Consider the following 18,914-nt stretch of genomic DNA (forward strand, 5'->3'; position numbering starts at 1 on the left):
GGGTTCGAGTAAGTTGGAATCGTGGCTTGAATCTCGGGAGAATTCACCCCCGAATACCTACATTTGTAACAGAGACGTGTGGAGGCGAGGATCCGGGGCCGCGGGGATATATTATTATAGAAAATTATCCTCCGGGGGATTTGAGGGGGTCGCTCATTGCGGTTAAAACAAATTGAACTCGATTGGATAATGGGAAATTAGTTCGTTAACGATCGTTAATTAATACCTATATACACCCGCCGCCTACCGGCCATTAATTGTGAACAGCAAGGCATTCGGCGTTATGCCCGAGTAAGAAATAATAAACTCGTTCCCGAGTTACGTTGTCTGTGTTAAAAACGATCGGCTGCGTTTCTTACCTGGCGCCTATACTTACGGATTACTTTACGTTCATCCGTTCATCCCCTGCGGTCGATTAGAAAGACCGCGTTCACTTTCTTCGAACACCGATCGGATAATCTCCGGGATCAAATTGACGCGTATATTAAAGATCCACTCTCGTGGATGGATTTTAAAATAAATAAAAACTATCACACGCGAAATCGATTTGCAAATATCATACGTAAAAAGTGTTTGCCATTTATTTAAATACGATAAATCGAATGAATGTCAATTCGCGATTTTTGTTCCGTTTAAACCGTTTCACGGAAGATCCACGCGATCTTTCCTGATTTTGATTTTGAAAATTCAATATCCACAACTCGCTGTTCTTCCAATTAGCTGCAGGCACGGTTCTTTTTTCAGTATCAATGCGCTGCACCAGTTCAAAATGCTCAAGCCCGAATCTGATGATGTGCGAAATTTTATCATCGACCTGCACGCAAAGGTGGCCCAATTTCCGAACTTATTTTATATCTGATGCAGACGTACACGATCCTCTTATTCCCGCATAGTATAGACTCCTCGAATATCCGTGCCTTGATATATAGGCTGGATTAGGCGCGACGCGAGCTGACAAGCTGCAATTCTGCAGAGAAAATTATAGTCTAAATTCCGCATCACTGTATTCGATCGATCTTATAGTTGTACCTTCTAATATCTTTCATAACGCACATTTCGTTAATTACTATATTGCAAACACGAGCAGAATCTTTTTTTAATTAAACTCGATATTTTGCAACGGGAAACAATTTGGTGGTTTAACGATTTTATTACCGATCAAAGATTTCGAAACAACGCGTTCTCGCCAAAACTCGAACCTATACCTGCTCTGATTGATCCTACATAATGCGCATGTATTCTCGCAGCTGCCACTGAAAATTTCGAGAGTAGTTTCTTGCAGTTCTTAATTATCGTCGCCAAGTACCTGCACGTGAATCACTTCGCCGAGATTTTAACTCTGCAAAGTCTGATACGTCCGCCTAGATGCCTCCTTCGATGCAGCTGTATCTCAATTTTTCGATAATTAATTAAACTGTTCAATCAAGTTCACTTTCATTCAAAACAGTTACAAGACACTCAATCGTAAAAAAATTCGTAAAATCAAAAAAACTGACTGGTAAAATGGTGTCAAGAATGCATGTAATGAACGTTGACAAATAACCCGGTGATCCTCGGTGTAGGTACACGTATATAGGACACATAACGTGATCAGTGGTAATGATTGTATATATATACGCACCGACACCAGGTATGTGCATCGTCGGGTAAATGCAGAGCCGAGAATCAGGTGGTTACATAGCATGTCCTGGGTAATTGGTTAATGGATCAGATATACATTCGGACAAGCGGGTCTGCCTATCGTTCGCTGCAGTTGTAGGTATACGTATAGGGTATTCCTACACCATACGAGGAGTGAGTACCGCGGCGCGTTACACGGAGTGCATTACATAATTACGGCACGTCGATCAAGGGCTCCCCCCCCCTCCCTTCTCCTTCCCTCCCAAAGACCGGAGTGACGGTGAATCCCGGGGATCCGCGGGGTCCCCGCCAAATTACATCAATCCGAAACCGATAATAATATCCTTCGCAAATAGGCAGAGCTCTCATCGTCGGTGCAGCGGCATTTATAAGGACGGCAGCCCTGAGCGGTTCTCTTTGGGTCAATTATTGTTGGTACCTCGTGATATTGATCGGACCCATTAGGCCTCGGTACCGAGGCATTAAACGCCTGATTTTATGCTTCGGGTTGCCTTCAAATTGAACCCCCCTATTCGTCGGTACCCGTTATACATGTGATACGACACGTGATTTGGTCGTCGTTTTACACCGAGGCGCACGTCCATCTCGATGACTTTATGAAAAATCTTTTAGACGCATTTTTGGAAGGAATTAGCGAGCGTTGGTCTGTAGGAGAAAGAAAATGTTGAAAATGTATCTTCGACATCTTTGGAAAAACGTTAAATTTTTCTACAAATTTTTTCGGAACCTATACCAATCATTTCGGTTTCAAACCACATTCCTCACGTTTTGCCGGTTTCTTTATTAGGGTCGAACATTAATGCACGCGGTAAAAAAAATTTTGTTAAAAAACCGAGGCTACTTCCGTCGCTCTCAAGTTCCTAAGCCTAAGCTGTCGACGCTTAGACGCTTGACTTCCGTCGTTACGGCAGCGTGAAACTCTCGCGAGGACCGCAAAGATGTGTTCAAAATTAAGGAAAGCCCCTTTTCCACGGGCGGATTCCAGCCGTCAACGTGGAGAACCATCAGCCATCGGCATCGCCTATCGTTCCTCGGCGAGTAGAACTATTCGCGTGCCGAAGCAGGTGCACCAGGTCCACCGAGGCAGAAACTTCGCCGGAGATTGCCGTCTGGTTTCCCTAAAAATGATCTAGCTCCGCAGGTGCCGCGGAGTTTTCCACTGATCCTGCGGCGCTGCGAAGTGGAAAAGTAGCAGGATACGTCTTAAGTGTCACGAGGGTCTTAAGTTTCCCTCTCTCTCCCTCTCTTTACCTTTTTCTCTCTCATCCGAGGCGAACAGGATTTCGAAAGACGCTGATGTATCGACACTCGGAAGCCAACATGGCGGGAACTAAGAAATTATCATATTTCATGGGTATAATTATAATTATATGCAAATGTGTCGAGCTTCGCCTCGGTGCTTTATGGGCTATCGATTATCGTCGTATATTGGGTGTTAATGATACTTGATGTTTCTTCGCATGTTTTTAACAACCGGAGTGTACGTACGCGTGTTAATTGGGCGTTTGACAAGATTGATTTCGATTGCACCAACTTGACGGAAAATAAATATGTTACCAGTTGTCCATCGGATTTTCTATCGCTGGACAAGTCGCGCGTGTCTCTTTTTAGCGACCTTTGTTTTATTAGGATCGTTGAACTTGGTAGCGAAACTATTCAGAATTATAATATGTTTATATCATTGAATGTTTCTGACTCTTTCATCGACAATTTCAAAGTGTTCGAATAAAATAGAAGCCGCAAAAATAATATTTTTTCAAGTAATTTTTATCATTATACAAATCAATCCAATTACTGGACGTAGTCCTTGCGTAAAATTCCTTTGTTTCACGAAAGATTCCTTCGTTTTTCACGAAATTTTTTCTCGTTGTATTACCTTATACGTTTCACGGCCATTTGTAAAGAATTTTTTGTAAACATTGTATGCACTGTGTCGGAGTTGTTCCAGTTTTATGAATTTGTTTGTCAAACATTGAAGCTTGAATTTTTTTTCCGTAGAAGCATACTTAAAACAAAAAAAAAATGGATAGTAGAAACCTTTCATGCACATTATTTGAGCAAATTTGTGTTTCTTGTTAAAATTGAAAACCTCGAATCTATCGGCATTAATTTTTATCATTTATCCTGAATTTCACCTTTTACATAAATAACAAAAGTATTTACGTCTGCCAAATGTCAAGACTAAAAGGTCGAGTTCACTTTTGGCTGAATTCGAAAATGCGAGCTGAAGTTTTATTCCCCATATAGGATATACGTTAAAAAGGAAGCAAGCAAAGAAAACCAAAGTAATAAAAAACGAGAACGAACCGTTGAGGGATGTATAATAGAAGGCTGGTTCATCTCGAGGCGAAATGTCTCTAAGAGATACGCAAAGCATATCGACAGGACGTCCAGCAAGTAAATTGCAACTGAAGGTATACCATAATAATAACTGTTGGTAAAGAATAAAACAGACCACCGCGAAGTTTCGTGCTAAATTACATGCGAATATTGTTTCCTCTTTTTTTACCCAACTTTTTACGCCAATGGGTTTGAGTATTCCATTGAAATCGAGAAAATTACCGCACACGGAGATGCGGCCTCCCGATGAAAAGAAGCGGTTATCTTCTTTCGCCCTTTCTTATTCTTCGCTTCTCTTTTTTCAAACCTCGAAGGTACGCGGCGAGCTGCTTCCTCCGTCCCTTCGCGATAGATAAAGCCATTTAGCAGCACGCGACAAACGGCGAGGGTCCTTTTTCCTCTCCCTCTCCCTTTCTCTCTCTTTCCTCTCTTTCGCTCTTTACCGCAGGACGTTACAGTTTCGGCTCGGTCAGGACTCGCAGGCCACCTTCGACGCCGGGTGTCGATCATCCGAAGGATAAGATCCGAATCTGGGATCGGTTTTATTGCGATATACGGGTTCTTCCGCCTGCTGCAGCTTCGCTACCGAAATAAAATCTAATCTACAAAATATCCCATCAACTGCGCGGCTGTGCCTCCGATTAGCTTCGCTCCTCGGATCCTCCGAGTCCATCCGCTCCGCGAAGGACGAGACGCCGACCTGAGACGCGCATCGATGCGTTTTCACCCGGAGTTTCGTGCTTATGGACCATTAGATATAGTAATGATCACCTTTTAATTAAGCAACTAGATAACGTGCACTCTCGGCCGCGCATAAGGAATTAATAAAGATGTTTCGAAGCGGTACGCGGGACTTGATACACCCTAATCTAATATCCTCCGTTCGTTTGTTCGTTCCTTTTACACACTCTTCCTCGACGCGTATATAAACCGTCGTGCAGGGTTAATTGACCCTTGATTAATTCACACCTATGGTCAGGTGTGTGCGCAAGGGTTGAAGGAATATTTCCCATGGATCGGAAAAAGAGGAGTCGTAATACGCGGTGAAAAAATTCATCAGGACAACAAATAGGAAGTAATTGTAAGTCCGGCGCGTAAAAAATTTGACGTCTTCGTCTCGTGATATCTGCGAGGTTAAACAAAAAACCGGTCAACGATGAAGTCGGAGATTCTTTCCTCTTGGGTCTCGAAACTGTAACACGCTGCACTGCACATCCTGAGCACGTTGACGCGGCTGAAACACGGGTGAGAGGAGAAAATGGACCACTTTCTTTGCGAACCATTATATACGTATGTATGTGTAGGTATACTTATGCAGATTCTTCCGAGTGTCGAACGTGACGCGGATCTCTCGGGTTTCGAGAGCGTTTCGTACGGCACGAATCCCCGATGCTTACACACTTAATTCGTAGATTGACGCGTTAAACTAATATAATGTAGCTGATGAGCATCCAGGTATGAGTTTGAAACGTGTCGATACGGACAAGTGACTCGGGTAGAAAATTCTCTCGAATAGATACGTTCGGCTGGGTTTGCGTGCGATACCCGAACACGCCATTTATGTACAAAGTTTCGAATTATAATATTCTACATTCCTTCGAGCTAGAACTGCACCCGCGTGTATTACACATTCAGAGATAGTACAGAAGTACGAAGAATTATAATTAACCGCGTTACGTTCAACGGTAATTTCATGAATTTAAAGAATATTTCGTGTGTACCTGACCTTCCGATGCTTCTTACAATGAAATAAAAAGCCCGGCAGGATTACATTATCCAGCGTATGTTGCAAGTGAATTTTTAATTTGTTTGCCAATGACTGGATGCCACGACACAAAGTGTCAATTTTCCAATAGATTGAAAAGTCTGAAACTTTTACTGATTTTTTTAACTAGAAAATTTTGTATCGTCTCCTTTTTACAATGACTGTGAAATCCGTATTTTCTTACGTCGTATTTGATTTCCTAAGAATTCGTGTAAAATTTGTACAGTATATCGTGCAAAAAGCTTTTCAGAACTTAAAATTGTCTACAATTGAAGAAAAACTAAAATTGATATTCCATTTTGAAGGTGAAAAATTTCTTTATCAATTACAAGTACCCTGATATGTGCGATCCAATACGACGTGAACGTGTAATATTGCGAAAATATGAAAACGTTGGATGTAAACGAAGAATGACTGACAAACAAATTGCGATGGGAAGAAAACCGTGTGAAAAAATATTACAGAATACGCACGAGTAGCATTCTCACAGAGGAATCTAAAGCTGAGAAGTGAGTGAAGAATAAGCGAGATACACCTTGTGTATGTATTATAGGTACACGTCGAACGTTCGGACGCGTGGATTGCAGAAACTTTCCCAAGTCCATCAAGCGATGGTTTCGACGAGCAGTAACAGCACCGGCAAGCAGCAACACCTCTGGGCATTGAGCTACGGTGCAACGAGAAACTTTCATGGTAGTGGTAAGAAAAAAAGGATAAAAGAAAAATCACAAAAAAAAAAAAACGTGAAGCAAACCGGAAATCTAGGATCAGTCGAGCGCTCCTGGACTCCCAATCAGGGACGAACCAGCGAAGCAAAGGCGAAGTTATCGCGGTCGAACCGACGAACGAGGTGTACAAAAATTAGAACTCCGGCTGCGATTCTCGTCGGGATAGGAGCTCGGTGGCGTTTTGAATCGATAAATGTAAATTCGGAAAGCAGCGTTGATCGCCTCGGCGAAGACAGAGGTCTGCTATAGGCGGGGGTGTTTTGGGGCAGGCGCAGAACCGAGGGAGCAATTGATGCTTGAGCAACGATTAAACGTTAAAAAGTACCCGGCCTATCTAGCCCTCGAATCGGAATGGGGACGACGCATGCAACCGAATTAACATACGACAATGCCGTTACTTTTTCCGCATGCGAACCCGACCGTGCGGCTCTAATGTTACCGCATTCAGCTTATTGGCTTCTTCGTCGTTGCCGCGTTGTGGGTATACCTCTACCCGCTGGCGGGATTTCTTTTCGTCGTCATTTAACCACTCTGTTATAATTTTATACGCCTCCCTTACGACGATATCCACTCTCGATATCGCGTGTAGGTCTCGTTCTATTACGGCCGAGCCTCGGACTAGTTTCATCCGTTTCCTAAACTTACTTCCACTCCGTTCTCACCATTTTTATTTTCTTTTATTTTTTCATAAGTTTTTTTTTTTCTTTTATGCTCCAACTTCATTACCGTATTCATGGATTCTATGGTGAAAAAAACCCAGAGATATACGGTCCGCACTCATGCCTTGCATTAGTTTTATTTAGTTATACGTTGTACACGGAAACCTGTTAGGTATATCCGATTGTCGGGGTCTTTGAAAGTCCTGCCTTATTTTACCTACGACTATTCGAATAATTGAAATTATATTATACACGTATCCGTTTTCTAATATTTTATTATTTGACACGCGTGATCACCGCGGGAAATCTGTCGGAGATTGGATTTTTCTTCCTTTCTTTTATCACTCGATGTACGAGTAACGGTATCGGATTAATAATAGTCCAGTAACTTGATACCGCGTCATGCTTTTTGGCAGCGTGTGAATTTTTAATAATTATGCAAACATCACGGATGAGAAACAGCGAACACTGTAAGAATTACACAATAAATCTTGAACTTGAAACTATGCTAAGTATATCCTAATTCAGTGCGAAATATGCAAGAATGAATACAAGAGAAATCAGCTTTTTCTCAGGTATTCAGGATACCCGAGCATGTGTCCTGAGACTCCGCGTCAAATAAATTGCTACATGAAAATCAGTTATCGCTTAAAAAAAACCTGAAACAAGGAACGAGTTTCAAATCAAACGGCAAACTTGGACGAATCCTCGGCGCATAAATTATGTCAGCCACTTATTAAACTACAGTTATTAACGAATAGGATTTATCTCTGGCAATGATTATTTTCGTTACTTTCCATTAAAGTTTCTGTTAGAATAACCCAGTCTGCGGACCGAGAGGCAAAATTCTGCACAAAATACATTAATCGCGCCGTAATTAGGTAACGATTTCATAGGGAATAAAATCTCGGTATCGTAAATTACCCACGCACACGCGCGCGCGCAGACTCGCATCTTTAACAAGCCGCGTACAGGCATCCGGTCGAATTTGACAAGTCCGACTTTCCTGTATACTGTTACTCAACACCTTTCGAACCGCGACGTAAAATCGGTGCAGCTAAATGAGGCCTAAGCGAAGGAATATACAATGTATAATTAAACGTCGGAATAAATCAAAATTTGAACAATGCGAAAAGATTGCAATAATACAAAGGTTACAAAGAATGACAAGAACGAAGGAATTATGAATACAGGGGATGACATAATAATTTCTACCGTACGAGTGTGTCGCGTTTGTGCGTTCAGCTATACACGTCGTTGATTTTTAACACGCGTTCAATGTATATGTATATATATACCTACATACGCGTACGTACACGGATGAGTTTTTGCAAGGTAAGTTAACGAAGAGTAATATAAATACGTTTTGTATATGGGTAGGTACAAACACATGAAAGGTAGCAGCGTTGCTGCCGCTGCTGTTGCTGCAGGGAAAGTGTGACTCCTTGTTCAAGCACCTATACGCTGCTCGGTTTTCAGGTATATAAACGGCGAGTTGGTTGCTGCTGTGGTTCAGTTTAGTGGTGAAGCACCACTCTGCAGCAGGCAAAACTTGCGAGATGAAAATCCAGGTGAGTTTTTTTTACCGATTTTGCGTGTATAGATTATAGACGATAAGACTCAAGTGCGGGGGGGGGGGGGGGGGGGGGGAAGAAAAAATACAAGGAACGACACTGATCGAAACACCCGGACTTTCACTCTCGCCTTCGTTCGCCGATTATAGTGAAAATTCATTCCACGATACCATCGATAGAGAATAATTATCCCCGTTCATTAATCAGTGTATACTTAGGCTCCGTAACGAATAAGATAATAAATCGTGAATTAAGACCAGTCGGATTCATTCGAATTAACGCGGTTAGAACCGTTAACAGATTTACTTACATATTCATGTTTATTTTTTATTTTTTTCTGTTTTTTCATTTTCTAATCCGTCAAGTCGGATATAATTCTAGGTAAGCGCGTATATCGCAAAGGATTAAGAATATCTCCGTTAAACGTGACAAAGGATAAGACCAAGGTATTAGTCCACGTAAGTATACGTATACTTACGTATTATCGAGCCGAAAGGACGCCGCGATGATAAATGGCGAGCATAAATTAGACAAGAGGAAGAGATTCGGGTTACGATTTTCGGGTTCATTAAGATCGCTACAACCGGGGACAGCTTATCGCGGCAATTCTGTCAGCGTGGTCAGCGCGCGTGCCGGATCTTTTCTTTTTTATTCCTGGTGAATTTTTTCGCTGCCATAAAAGAACGTGTGTTCTCTTTTTAACCGATTTTATTTTCACCTCCCCCTGATGCAAATCGAGCGTAATGATAAACCGACGAAAAAATGGCAAAAAGAAAAAAAAAAAAAAAAGTTCAAACAAAAGTACGAAAACTCGAGATCGTAATTCAACTTTCCGAAAAATGTGAAATTTAACGATCGTCGGTGAGGCGTGCGAGCAGGCAGGCGGGCAGACACCTGTTTAAATAACAGGTAACGTATTTTTTTTTTTTTTTCAATGCCCCTTCTCTCGTCCCCAGGTTTTAACGGCCCTGGTGGCGTTGGCCGCGTTGGCTCGGTGCTCTGATGAGTCAATTAAGGAAACATCGGAGGCTGAAAAAAGGTCCGTAAAGTTGGAAGAGAGCGCCGCGGAGGGTTCGGGGAGTGATAAAAAGACGGAGAAACGCGGTCTGCACGGTAGCTACGGAAGCTACGGAGGCGGCGGCTACGGCGACTTCGGGGGCGGTGGCGGCGGCGGTGGAGGTGGCGGTTACTTGCCGGGAGGGAACGGCTACGACCACCAGGAGCACGTCAAGACGATAACGGTGGTGAAGAAGGTACACGTGCCCTACGAGGTGGCGAAGCACGTGCCCTACACGGTGGAGAAGCACGTACCGTACGAGGTGAAGGTCGGAGTGCCGCAGCCCTACACCGTCGAGAAGCACGTACCGTACCCGGTGAAGGTGTTCGTCAAGGTGCCGGTTCACGTGCCGCAGCCCTACACGGTAGAGAAGAAGATCCCCTACGAGGTCAAGGTCCCCGTCGACAAACCCTACGAGGTCAAGGTCTACGTCCCGCAGCCCTACACCGTCGAGAAGCACGTTCCCGTGCCCGTTAAGGTCGGCGTTCCCCAGCCGTACACCGTTGAGAAGCGAGTTCCCTACCCGGTAAAGGTCAAGATCCCGGTACCGCAGCCCTATCCGGTCGAGAAGCCCGTGCCCTACGAAGTCAAGGTCCCGGTCGACAGGCCCTACCACGTCCACGTGCCCAAGCCCTACCCCGTGACGGTGGAGAAGCCCTATCCGGTCGCCGTCGACAAGCCCGTGCCCTACGAGGTTAAGGTCCCCGTCGACAGGCCCTACCACGTCCACGTACCCAAGCCCTATCCCGTCCACGTCAAGGTCCCAGTGCCTCAGCCCTACCACGTCACAAAGCACGTTCCGTACACCGTGGAGAAGCCCTATCCCGTGCACGTCAAGGTCCCCGTCGACAGGCCCTACGTCGTTGAGAAGGAGGTGCCCTATCCCGTCGAGAAGGAGGTCCCCGTGCCCGTCAAGGTCCCGGTTCACGTTCCCGTTCACGTGAAGCATCATCACGAGGAACACTCCCACGGTTCCCAAGGATTCGGGGGCGGCGATTACTCGGCCTCGTCTTACGGTGGCGGGCACGCCGACGGCGCCGAGGATTACGGCAGCTACGACAGCTCTTCGTACTCCCATCACTGATTCGCCAATTATCGAATAATGAGGAGATACTTCCGAGGCTACAACGTCGTGATTTGACTTGATCTTTATTTTTTCTCACTATTTTTCATACCGTCTTATACCATATATATATATATATATATTTCCAATTTTTGCCGTATGATTCGATTCGTGTAACGTCTGTACTTTCGGTTATCTTGGCGATATGTGATTATTTTTATTTTTTTTTTTTTACCATATTTTTTTTAAATTTTCCTCTCCCCGTGTACGTACGGCAGATTTCTCAGAGGCATCGCGACGAACTGAAACTATCACGAGTACCTTATAGTATGTAATATACATTTTATGTATACATGATATTATATAGATAAGACGAGGATTACCTGCATGATATAAGAGAAATGCTTCTTGTGTATCAAAGATTTTAATAAATATATTTACAATATTATATTATTTATAGTTTATTACTTGTTACATCGAATATCACACGAGTTCGTTTCACACTCGATCTTTACATCAGCTTTATTCCCGACTTCTCTTCGGCATACGTTATACATCCCTGTATGCTATAAATACAACTATATGTATACGTATACGTGAACCGGTTTCCGTTGCATATACAGGCTTCTGCTACGGCGTTTTAATACAGTTTTAATGAGGAAAATCCCTGGATGATTATTGGGCTAAAAAACCATAACAAATTCGATTTTAATTACGGTTCTGGAGGCGAGCTCAACGGCAGCGGCGGACCAGCGGGCTGCTTAAGTGGCAATAATTGATGCGCCAAAAATTCACCGTATACATAAAGTTAATTCAGTGTTTGATGCATGCTTCTTTGGGCTGCACTCGAGCAAAAAATGAACGCGCAGCGCCACGGGTCTTCGGATTTTAGACCTTCGTTGGAAGTTGCAAGATGGGCACAAATTTTTCACCGTGAACATTCCTGCGCATTACAATAGCGTCGTAATTAGAATCCTTGCGAAAATCGCGAAAAGAAAATTGGCACGACACGCGGTTGGATTGCGCAAACGTGGAGTTAATTAGCTTGCGTGAATTTCTAATTCCAATTTGGGCACGTTGATAATCTCGCAACGAACTCAAAGCCGGCGAGCTCGACCGATCTCTCAGATAGGGAATGGGAAAACTATTTTCCTTTTTCGTTACAGATAACAATCTATTGCTTTTAACTGTTACGAAAGCAGCTGATGTCGTCGCACATTCGCACCTGTTTTATACCTGCAACGTATAACAATCGCGATTAAGAGGTGAAGAATTTTTCCTATAACCAATGCAAAACTGTTTCTTGAAAACTAATTGGAAAGCGCAGGGAGATAATCGACGCTCTTCGTGTTATTCTTTATACCTTATTAGGAGAGAAGCGAAATTTAATTAGGTTCAGAAACGATAAGCTGTTGCTGCAGCAGCGGTATTATATACAAACAGCGTATCATAGACAAACCGGCCGCTTCCGAGGACACAGTAGGAAAGTTCTACTTTCTCTGCAATTTCTAAGTAGATGCAATTGCCTTTCGTGCATCTGCTCCCAGCATCGGGTTCAAGAAAAAGCATGCATTCGTAACAACGCGTCTATTCGCGCAAACGTGAAACGCTGCAGGATGTTCATTGCGGATAACATCGGTCAATAAATCAAATCTTCAAATTTGTCTTTGTGCCCACGTTGAAACGATTAGAATTTTCTTTACTTTGGTATTCCATACTTTGCTTAAACTTTGTTGCTGTGATCAGAACGTACATATAATCATACTAAAAAACTGTACACTTTGAGTTGTTCAGTTATCTCTGACTGGACTCAAAGATTGCAACAGAAAAAGTTTTTCAAAAACGATCACGGTTGTTTGTTTTTTTTTTTTATTCTTAAGGTGAAAGAAATCCGATCAAAATACGCATTTAGTATACAAATCTACGGAAGAAACAAGATGTTGACTGGTCCGATCTGAGATCAATGAAGCATTTCGACTCGTTATTTACACGGTAGATACTTGGGATTGATGATGTTCGTCACAGCGAGTTGGGCAGTCGTTGGCTCGCGTCTATTTTCACGCAATATCGACGCGGAAGGTGAATATGTATATATGGTAAAACGCGTGTACGTATGTATGTACATACATGTTATTACCTATGCTGTGTACAATGCTGGCGAGTTTCGTGAAAGTGAAAAGAAGACGCAGAAATCGGTCAGGCATAACGCATGCAGCGACACACTGTTGGCTCCGTGGTCCGGCAAATATACATAACGTATATATATATATATATATATATATATGGCAGATACTTGTACGGAGGAGGGTATAAGGTACTGGACACACGGGAACCTTCCCCTTTTACCGCATTCACCATACATTTCCGGTTTTCTATAACGATGCGTCACGATAATAACACCGGTACGTATCTACGTGTAGGTACGAAGTACTGTATCATCATTGCGCGCTCGCCGTTCCGTTTCTCGTCCTTTCCTTTTCATTTTATTACACCGCGAACGCGAGAACTGGTCTGCCGACGGTAAAAAACGCGCGTATCGGGTTCAGGTACGATTTTTTTCTTTTATTCCAGTTCATTATTCACTTTTTTTTGTCATCTCGCAGAGCCACGATGCCGATTGTCCAGAATGCTCAACTCTCGAAAACCAAGTTGATGCACCATTGACCCGGATTTTTGAAACGACGTTTCGAGAGAAACGATATTTGCATTGTTGGCAACCGAGTTTTTGACCACTCGAATGACAACTGTCGAGATTCTCGAAATTCTTTGCAAACATTCGCGGTACTTTCTCTATATTACGATCGTCCAAACCTTTACAAAATGGCGGCGAAGAGTACAATCAGCTGATCGATTTTACCAGATTATACGGAAATTCGAGATATAAAGAAAACGTCGTTCAGTCTACCAGGTCATTATTTCGATAGATTGCAAGGTGATCTTGAATAAAATCAACGATAAAAAGCTCCGTTCGGATTTCTCGAAGAAATTATCGAAGATGAATATCTCCCGTCACCAGATATCGTTTAAAAAAAGTCTACGTCTCGGCGATGCTCCTGAAAAGGTTAGAGCAAGGTGTCAGTACGATCTCGGTTTGTTCGAGTTCGTGGAAACGTCGAGGCTGTTACTTGCGGGAGGCAATTATCCGACGGGCAATGCCTCCGAATGGCAGGGCGTTTTGATGGTATAGGAGCGAGTGTTGGCGTCTGATAGGACGACTGGGTTCCCCGGGGAGTTCCGAGACTCAAACGGGACTAGGGACTACAGGGACTATCCCGTCTCCCATCACACTCGGTTAATTACGAACCGAGAGTCTCGAGCCATTCTCCCAGGCAGCACCCTCGCCCGTTATATGCCGCGGGGGTTTCACCCCGAGGAGGTGGAGTCTCCGCCATTTTCCAACACCCCCGCGTCACTCGGGTTCATCAGGGTCGCAGGTTCTTAGGCCCGTCGCCCGTGACGCGACGTCTTTTAAAAGAACACGAGGCGAGTCGCGAGATATATCGCCGAGCTTTGCCACTTTCGCAGATCGAGTTTTGCGATAATATACCCATACTCGCGGAATAATAATTCAATTCGTAGGAAAGAAAACAAATAAACTTTATTATTCCCCGAAGTAAGCGTATGTAGGTTTATTACGTTAGATAATTATTTACCCGTGGTACGTTTACTTGTCCACAAGTTCGTAATGTTATAATTAATCACGGTGTAATGATCGGGTAGTAGCCATGGGTACTTAAACGTTGCATAACCACGTGGTTACCGTTTAGTATATGGAACGGAATAGAACCGTTTCCGCTTTCGAAATACACAGGTGTAGATAGTGAAGTAACAGACGTCCTCGCCGCAGCTTGAATATGTACTCAAATTTCATGCTCACCTTATAAAGTTATGAGAATGCTATAAGTGATTCGTGTTACCGACAGCGGTAAAACTCGTCTATTGGGGCTACTATCGGAGAATAAACATCGCGCAATTTTCAACAAAACCACTCTAACTCATTTCGATTTTACGTAAAAATAAAGATATAACGTAAAGAATACGAAACCGTGATCGTGATTTCTTATTCTCTATGTCATTTCTTTATTTTTTCGTAAAAGCCTACTGCATTCCTGGTTTTTTGTACAGAATTGCATATAGAATTCGGCCGCCTCTGATGATAGCGAAAATAGAATACATCTAACGCAGTCGGTAAGGACAGACTATAGCATCCCCTTAAGTGTTGCGCAACTGTCGATTAACTCGTTGCAAGAAATGATTTATCGAGACGCGGACCTTCTCCTTTCGCTGAATTTCTTTTTTTTCTTCTCGCTCTAACGTGCGTTCACTTTTCGTTGAATTTAATGGAAGTTATGATGCGGGATGTGACGAGTGTCGCTTCGATCCCGGGTGAATACGCTTTAAACGCCTTCCACAATCAGCGAGTGCCAGCGAGAGCCGAGTGAGCGAAACGCGAAGGCTTTAAGCCGGCGAATCGAGCCAGGTTTGAACGGTTGAAACGTAATAATATCCAATAATCTCGCGGGTCAGGGAGCCGGGGCAGGAGGGATAAAAAGGGACGTTTTATCGCGATTTCCCAGTCACCGTCAGCCAACCAGGACCGTTCTCATCGCCAATCCCCAACGACCAACGGACGGAAGCATCGCGGCTCGGTTTTACAGAATCCCGGGCGAAATTAATTATTGATTTCGGATACCAGCATTCAGAACGTTTTAATTGAAATTAAACCGTGGCTATAACGTATATACACATAGACGCGGAACTTCCCACTATACATTTTGTTCCGAGTCTATGTACCGCGTGACTCTCGAAGGCTTTCAAACTTTTCACCTCTATTGATCCGGTCCGTATTGATTTCTGAAACAGGTTTTTTTAATCAAACTCGAAATTCAACTATACGAGGATACGGCTTATTAACAAGAATACGATCAAATCAGTCCACATATTTCCGTCGATACGATGTACTTTTTATTTTTTTCTTGCGGTACTAAAAACACCGCTAATTTATCACGAAATTGCAACACCGATTGCAAATATCCGCCATATGTCGCAACGCTTGGCCCACCTCGCAACTTCGACATAAGCAGTTAACTAAGTAGTCCACAATTTTACGGTCATATAAATTTTCGTCACATTTTCGGCTTCGATAGAGTAAAGAGCCGTCTCGATCGTTTATATCTAATTGACCATAGGCGACAGCGAGTCGCGATAAGATTTTCATCGAGTTTGACGCCATTATGTATTAGAAAATTCCCTGAAACACATATTACATTAAAAACGTTAAAGAGATAAACATGCTTAGTTCAAAAAGTAAGCAACGGCACGAATCATGCACAGCGGACAATAAAATTAGGAGAGATATTTTCATTTGAGAAATTTTTATTCTATAAAAGGTTAATAAGTTCGATACGGAATGAAGTTAGCATAATAGAATAGGGAAAGTTCGATTTAGAGAATACGTATGAATTTGATAGATCTCTTCAGGCGCTAGAGGTAGATGCGGCTCCTGGCAGTACTGCGCGATTATCTGACTTTGGTTTTGACTGTTCTTCCTTCAATGACGGCTGGTTTTTTATGATCTATGCAAAAGCATTCCAGAAAAAGGGGTTAAAGAAACAAAAGGCTAAGATTATTCTTCTGTTGCGACTGGTCAATACGTTGATATAATATGGCGATCGGTAGCAGTGAATGTACGAAAACAGTAAATAACTACACAACTTCGCATTCACTGCTGTGTCACTGTGGACAAATATTACCTAATGTCGAGCCCACGAGGGCATGTTTCTGAAATTGAAGAATGATCGAAGATGGACGTTCGTTTTGAAAAGATGTAAGAAATCTATAATAACACACCCATCATTTCTGATGTTTATGGTAGCAGGAATTTGACACAAAGATTCAAAAAATCGGGAAGTATCGAATACTTGATTGGGATGTTTCGGATCAAAGGTGTTTCTCTCAGCTAGGAGAGTCAACGTAAGTATTAATTGTAGAATTTTTATATTTTCCTACCGATTTTGTAAACCGTTAGATTAAAAAAGACGATAAAGTTATAACATGATTTCTCAGCTTCCGAAATTAAGTATAGGTAATTCACAGTAATTTCATTCACGTAAGTATGTTACTTTGACCCACGATTTTACCTATAATGTTCAATTTCATACTTTCAACCAAAATCGTGTGAAAATTTGATTTAAGCAATGTCTTTGATCACCTCCTGTAGCTCCTCCTTTGTAAACATATAGAACATTTTCCCGGGCGTCATTGTCATGACCTCGATGTTAGTGTCGCTTAACTTTTCCTCCATTACTTGCTTCAAAATCGTCAGGACAGACGTTATGGCCTCCTTCAGAGTCATAGACTGCACAAACAAATGAAAACCACCATCGTCGACATATTGTAAAATCGAAATGAACACAAATATCCACGCTGCATTGTCTATGAAGCTTCTAAAGCCATCTTCAGAGAATTAGGCTTCACTTGAAAATTACACCATTCCCTGCGAGTATTACCAGGAATCTGTTACACTCCCGGATCAGTGGTCATTGGCATATTTACATTTTCTGTCTCCTCTTCAATGTAAAACTACAATGCAATTGTGAAATATAACTAATTTATACAAACCTTATGGTAAACTTCTTGAAGCGATTGTTGAGCCCCTTCGCTCCCCGAGCCAATAGCCATGGCGTCGAATTGAACGAAAGTACCAGATGGATCCATGTGAAACAGTTGTGGTCCATGTTCGTCAATTCCAGCAAACAAAATTGCGACGCCAAAGGGTCTTGACATCGCGCTACCATCGTCGTCGCTATCCCCGAATTGGATGGCTAAATTAGATACGGCTTGGGCGGCGGATTCTACGGTCATTTTTTCATTATAAATGAACCAGTGGTTCTGGCATTCGACTCTAGCTCTGTCAATTAGAGTCCTTGAGTCCGCCATGAAACCAGAAGACGCACAGCCAATGTGCTTGTCGATTTCAACTATCTTTTCTATTGTCGTCGGCTCCATCAATGGCGACGTCACACGCTTCTCTACCGCCAGGACAACACCTTCTGATGTCGATATACCAATTGCTGTACATCCCAGCTTGATCGCTTGGTTGGCATATTCCAATTGCAGCAAACGACCTTCCGGTGAAAAAGTATTCACACCGCGATCGTATTCGGAACGTGTTAGAAACATCTGAAACGAAAACAAAAATGGGTCAGGTGATATGCTTCTTTCATCACTTTCTCCAATTTTCTTACGTGCAATCACAGAATTGTTTCTTTATATTACAGTCGACTTCAGAATCAATACCGAGCCACCTCAAATTACACAACTGAAAATTAAATCCGAATTACTGGTGTATCTATTGAAGTGTATACAACCACTGATCTAGCTTGCAATTTCGATTTTATCTCAATACAAAGCGTCTAACTGCAAATCAAGCGGATAAGCAGCAGCCGTCAATAAAATATTAGTACATTGAAATTGAGGTTATGTTATCACCGCTGCTGACAAGTTTCATAATTCATACATGAAATTGCATCGAATATTGTAAACCGTATTGTTTATCGGACTTCAATATATTATTTTTGGAGAAATATACGAACTTATTAACAGACAAAACGTTCATCGCATTGTTCGTGCAGGTTATGAATGATGACATTGCAAAACATTACGGCGTTACACCGGTCACTATTACGCCAGGATTGAAACGGCATTCGAATTTATTTGATCTCTGAATTATAATATGTGAAATTCACGTCTTACCGTCTTATTCCGGGTAGTGTAGGGTCAAAGTAATTCTGAATATACGACAACGTTACGGACCGACTGCACTAGCTCGTTACAAACGCGCCAGTCACGACAGCAGATTGGCGTTGTAGTTACTACAGAGTCAAACGACGCTTTGATTTCGCTCACAATTTTAGTCATTATTCAACGGTGTCGCAAAAGTACGGCAAAAAAAACGCAACTCAGTTATTAAAAGTATTTATGGTGAATATAAGGATGAATTAATCTATTTTAATACGGAATTCAATGACTTATACCAAGAAAAATTCGTAATTATTTTGACTTGTGTTGTTGAATCATCTCAACGG

The 18,914-nt window shown here is 42.6% G+C and overlaps 2 protein-coding genes across 3 annotated transcripts; one reads left to right on the top strand and one right to left on the bottom strand.

Annotated features, from left to right (window-relative positions):
• Positions 1-8,615: 8,615 nt before the first annotated feature.
• On the top strand, positions 8,616-11,275 carry LOC124310394 (skin secretory protein xP2). Its single transcript, XM_046774280.1, has 2 exons — positions 8,616-8,704; positions 9,664-11,275. Exons 1-2 carry the CDS (start codon positions 8,693-8,695, stop codon positions 10,846-10,848), a joined length of 1,197 nt encoding a protein of 398 aa, XP_046630236.1. The 5' UTR covers positions 8,616-8,692; the 3' UTR covers positions 10,849-11,275.
• A 4,910-nt stretch (positions 11,276-16,185) lies between these two features.
• Positions 16,186-18,728, bottom strand: LOC124310395 (proteasome subunit alpha type-5). Of its 2 annotated transcripts, XM_046774282.1 has the most exons (4): positions 18,583-18,728; positions 17,449-18,009; positions 17,039-17,185; positions 16,186-16,403 (listed from the first exon to the last, which is right to left on the bottom strand). In XM_046774282.1, exons 2-4 carry the CDS (start codon positions 18,007-18,009, stop codon positions 16,305-16,307), a joined length of 807 nt encoding a protein of 268 aa, XP_046630238.1. In that variant the 5' UTR covers positions 18,583-18,728; the 3' UTR covers positions 16,186-16,304. The 2 variants fall into 2 exon arrangements, with proteins under 2 accessions (XP_046630238.1, XP_046630237.1); XM_046774281.1 differs by lacking the exons at positions 16,186-16,403; positions 18,583-18,728 and having other exon boundaries at positions 16,808-17,185.
• Positions 18,729-18,914: the final 186 nt, after the last annotated feature.

This window comes from Neodiprion virginianus, chromosome 1 (assembly GCF_021901495.1).
Source record: "Neodiprion virginianus isolate iyNeoVirg1 chromosome 1, iyNeoVirg1.1, whole genome shotgun sequence".
Taxonomy (NCBI): Eukaryota; Metazoa; Arthropoda; class Insecta; order Hymenoptera; family Diprionidae; genus Neodiprion; species Neodiprion virginianus.

Bases quoted from the DNA above. Each gene is read 5' to 3' on its own strand.
- LOC124310395 (XM_046774282.1), bottom strand. From the start codon at position 18,009: ATGTTTCTAACACGTTCCGAATACGATCGCGGTGTGAATACTTTTTCA. The intron at 17,186-17,448 runs GTTTGTATAAAT...TTGTTTGTGCAG, and splicing joins TTCAAGAAGTTTACCATAAG to TCTATGACTCTGAAGGAGGC. The intron at 16,404-17,038 runs GTGATCAAAGAC...GCTTTTGCATAG, and splicing joins CAAAGGAGGAGCTACAGGAG to ATCATAAAAAACCAGCCGTC.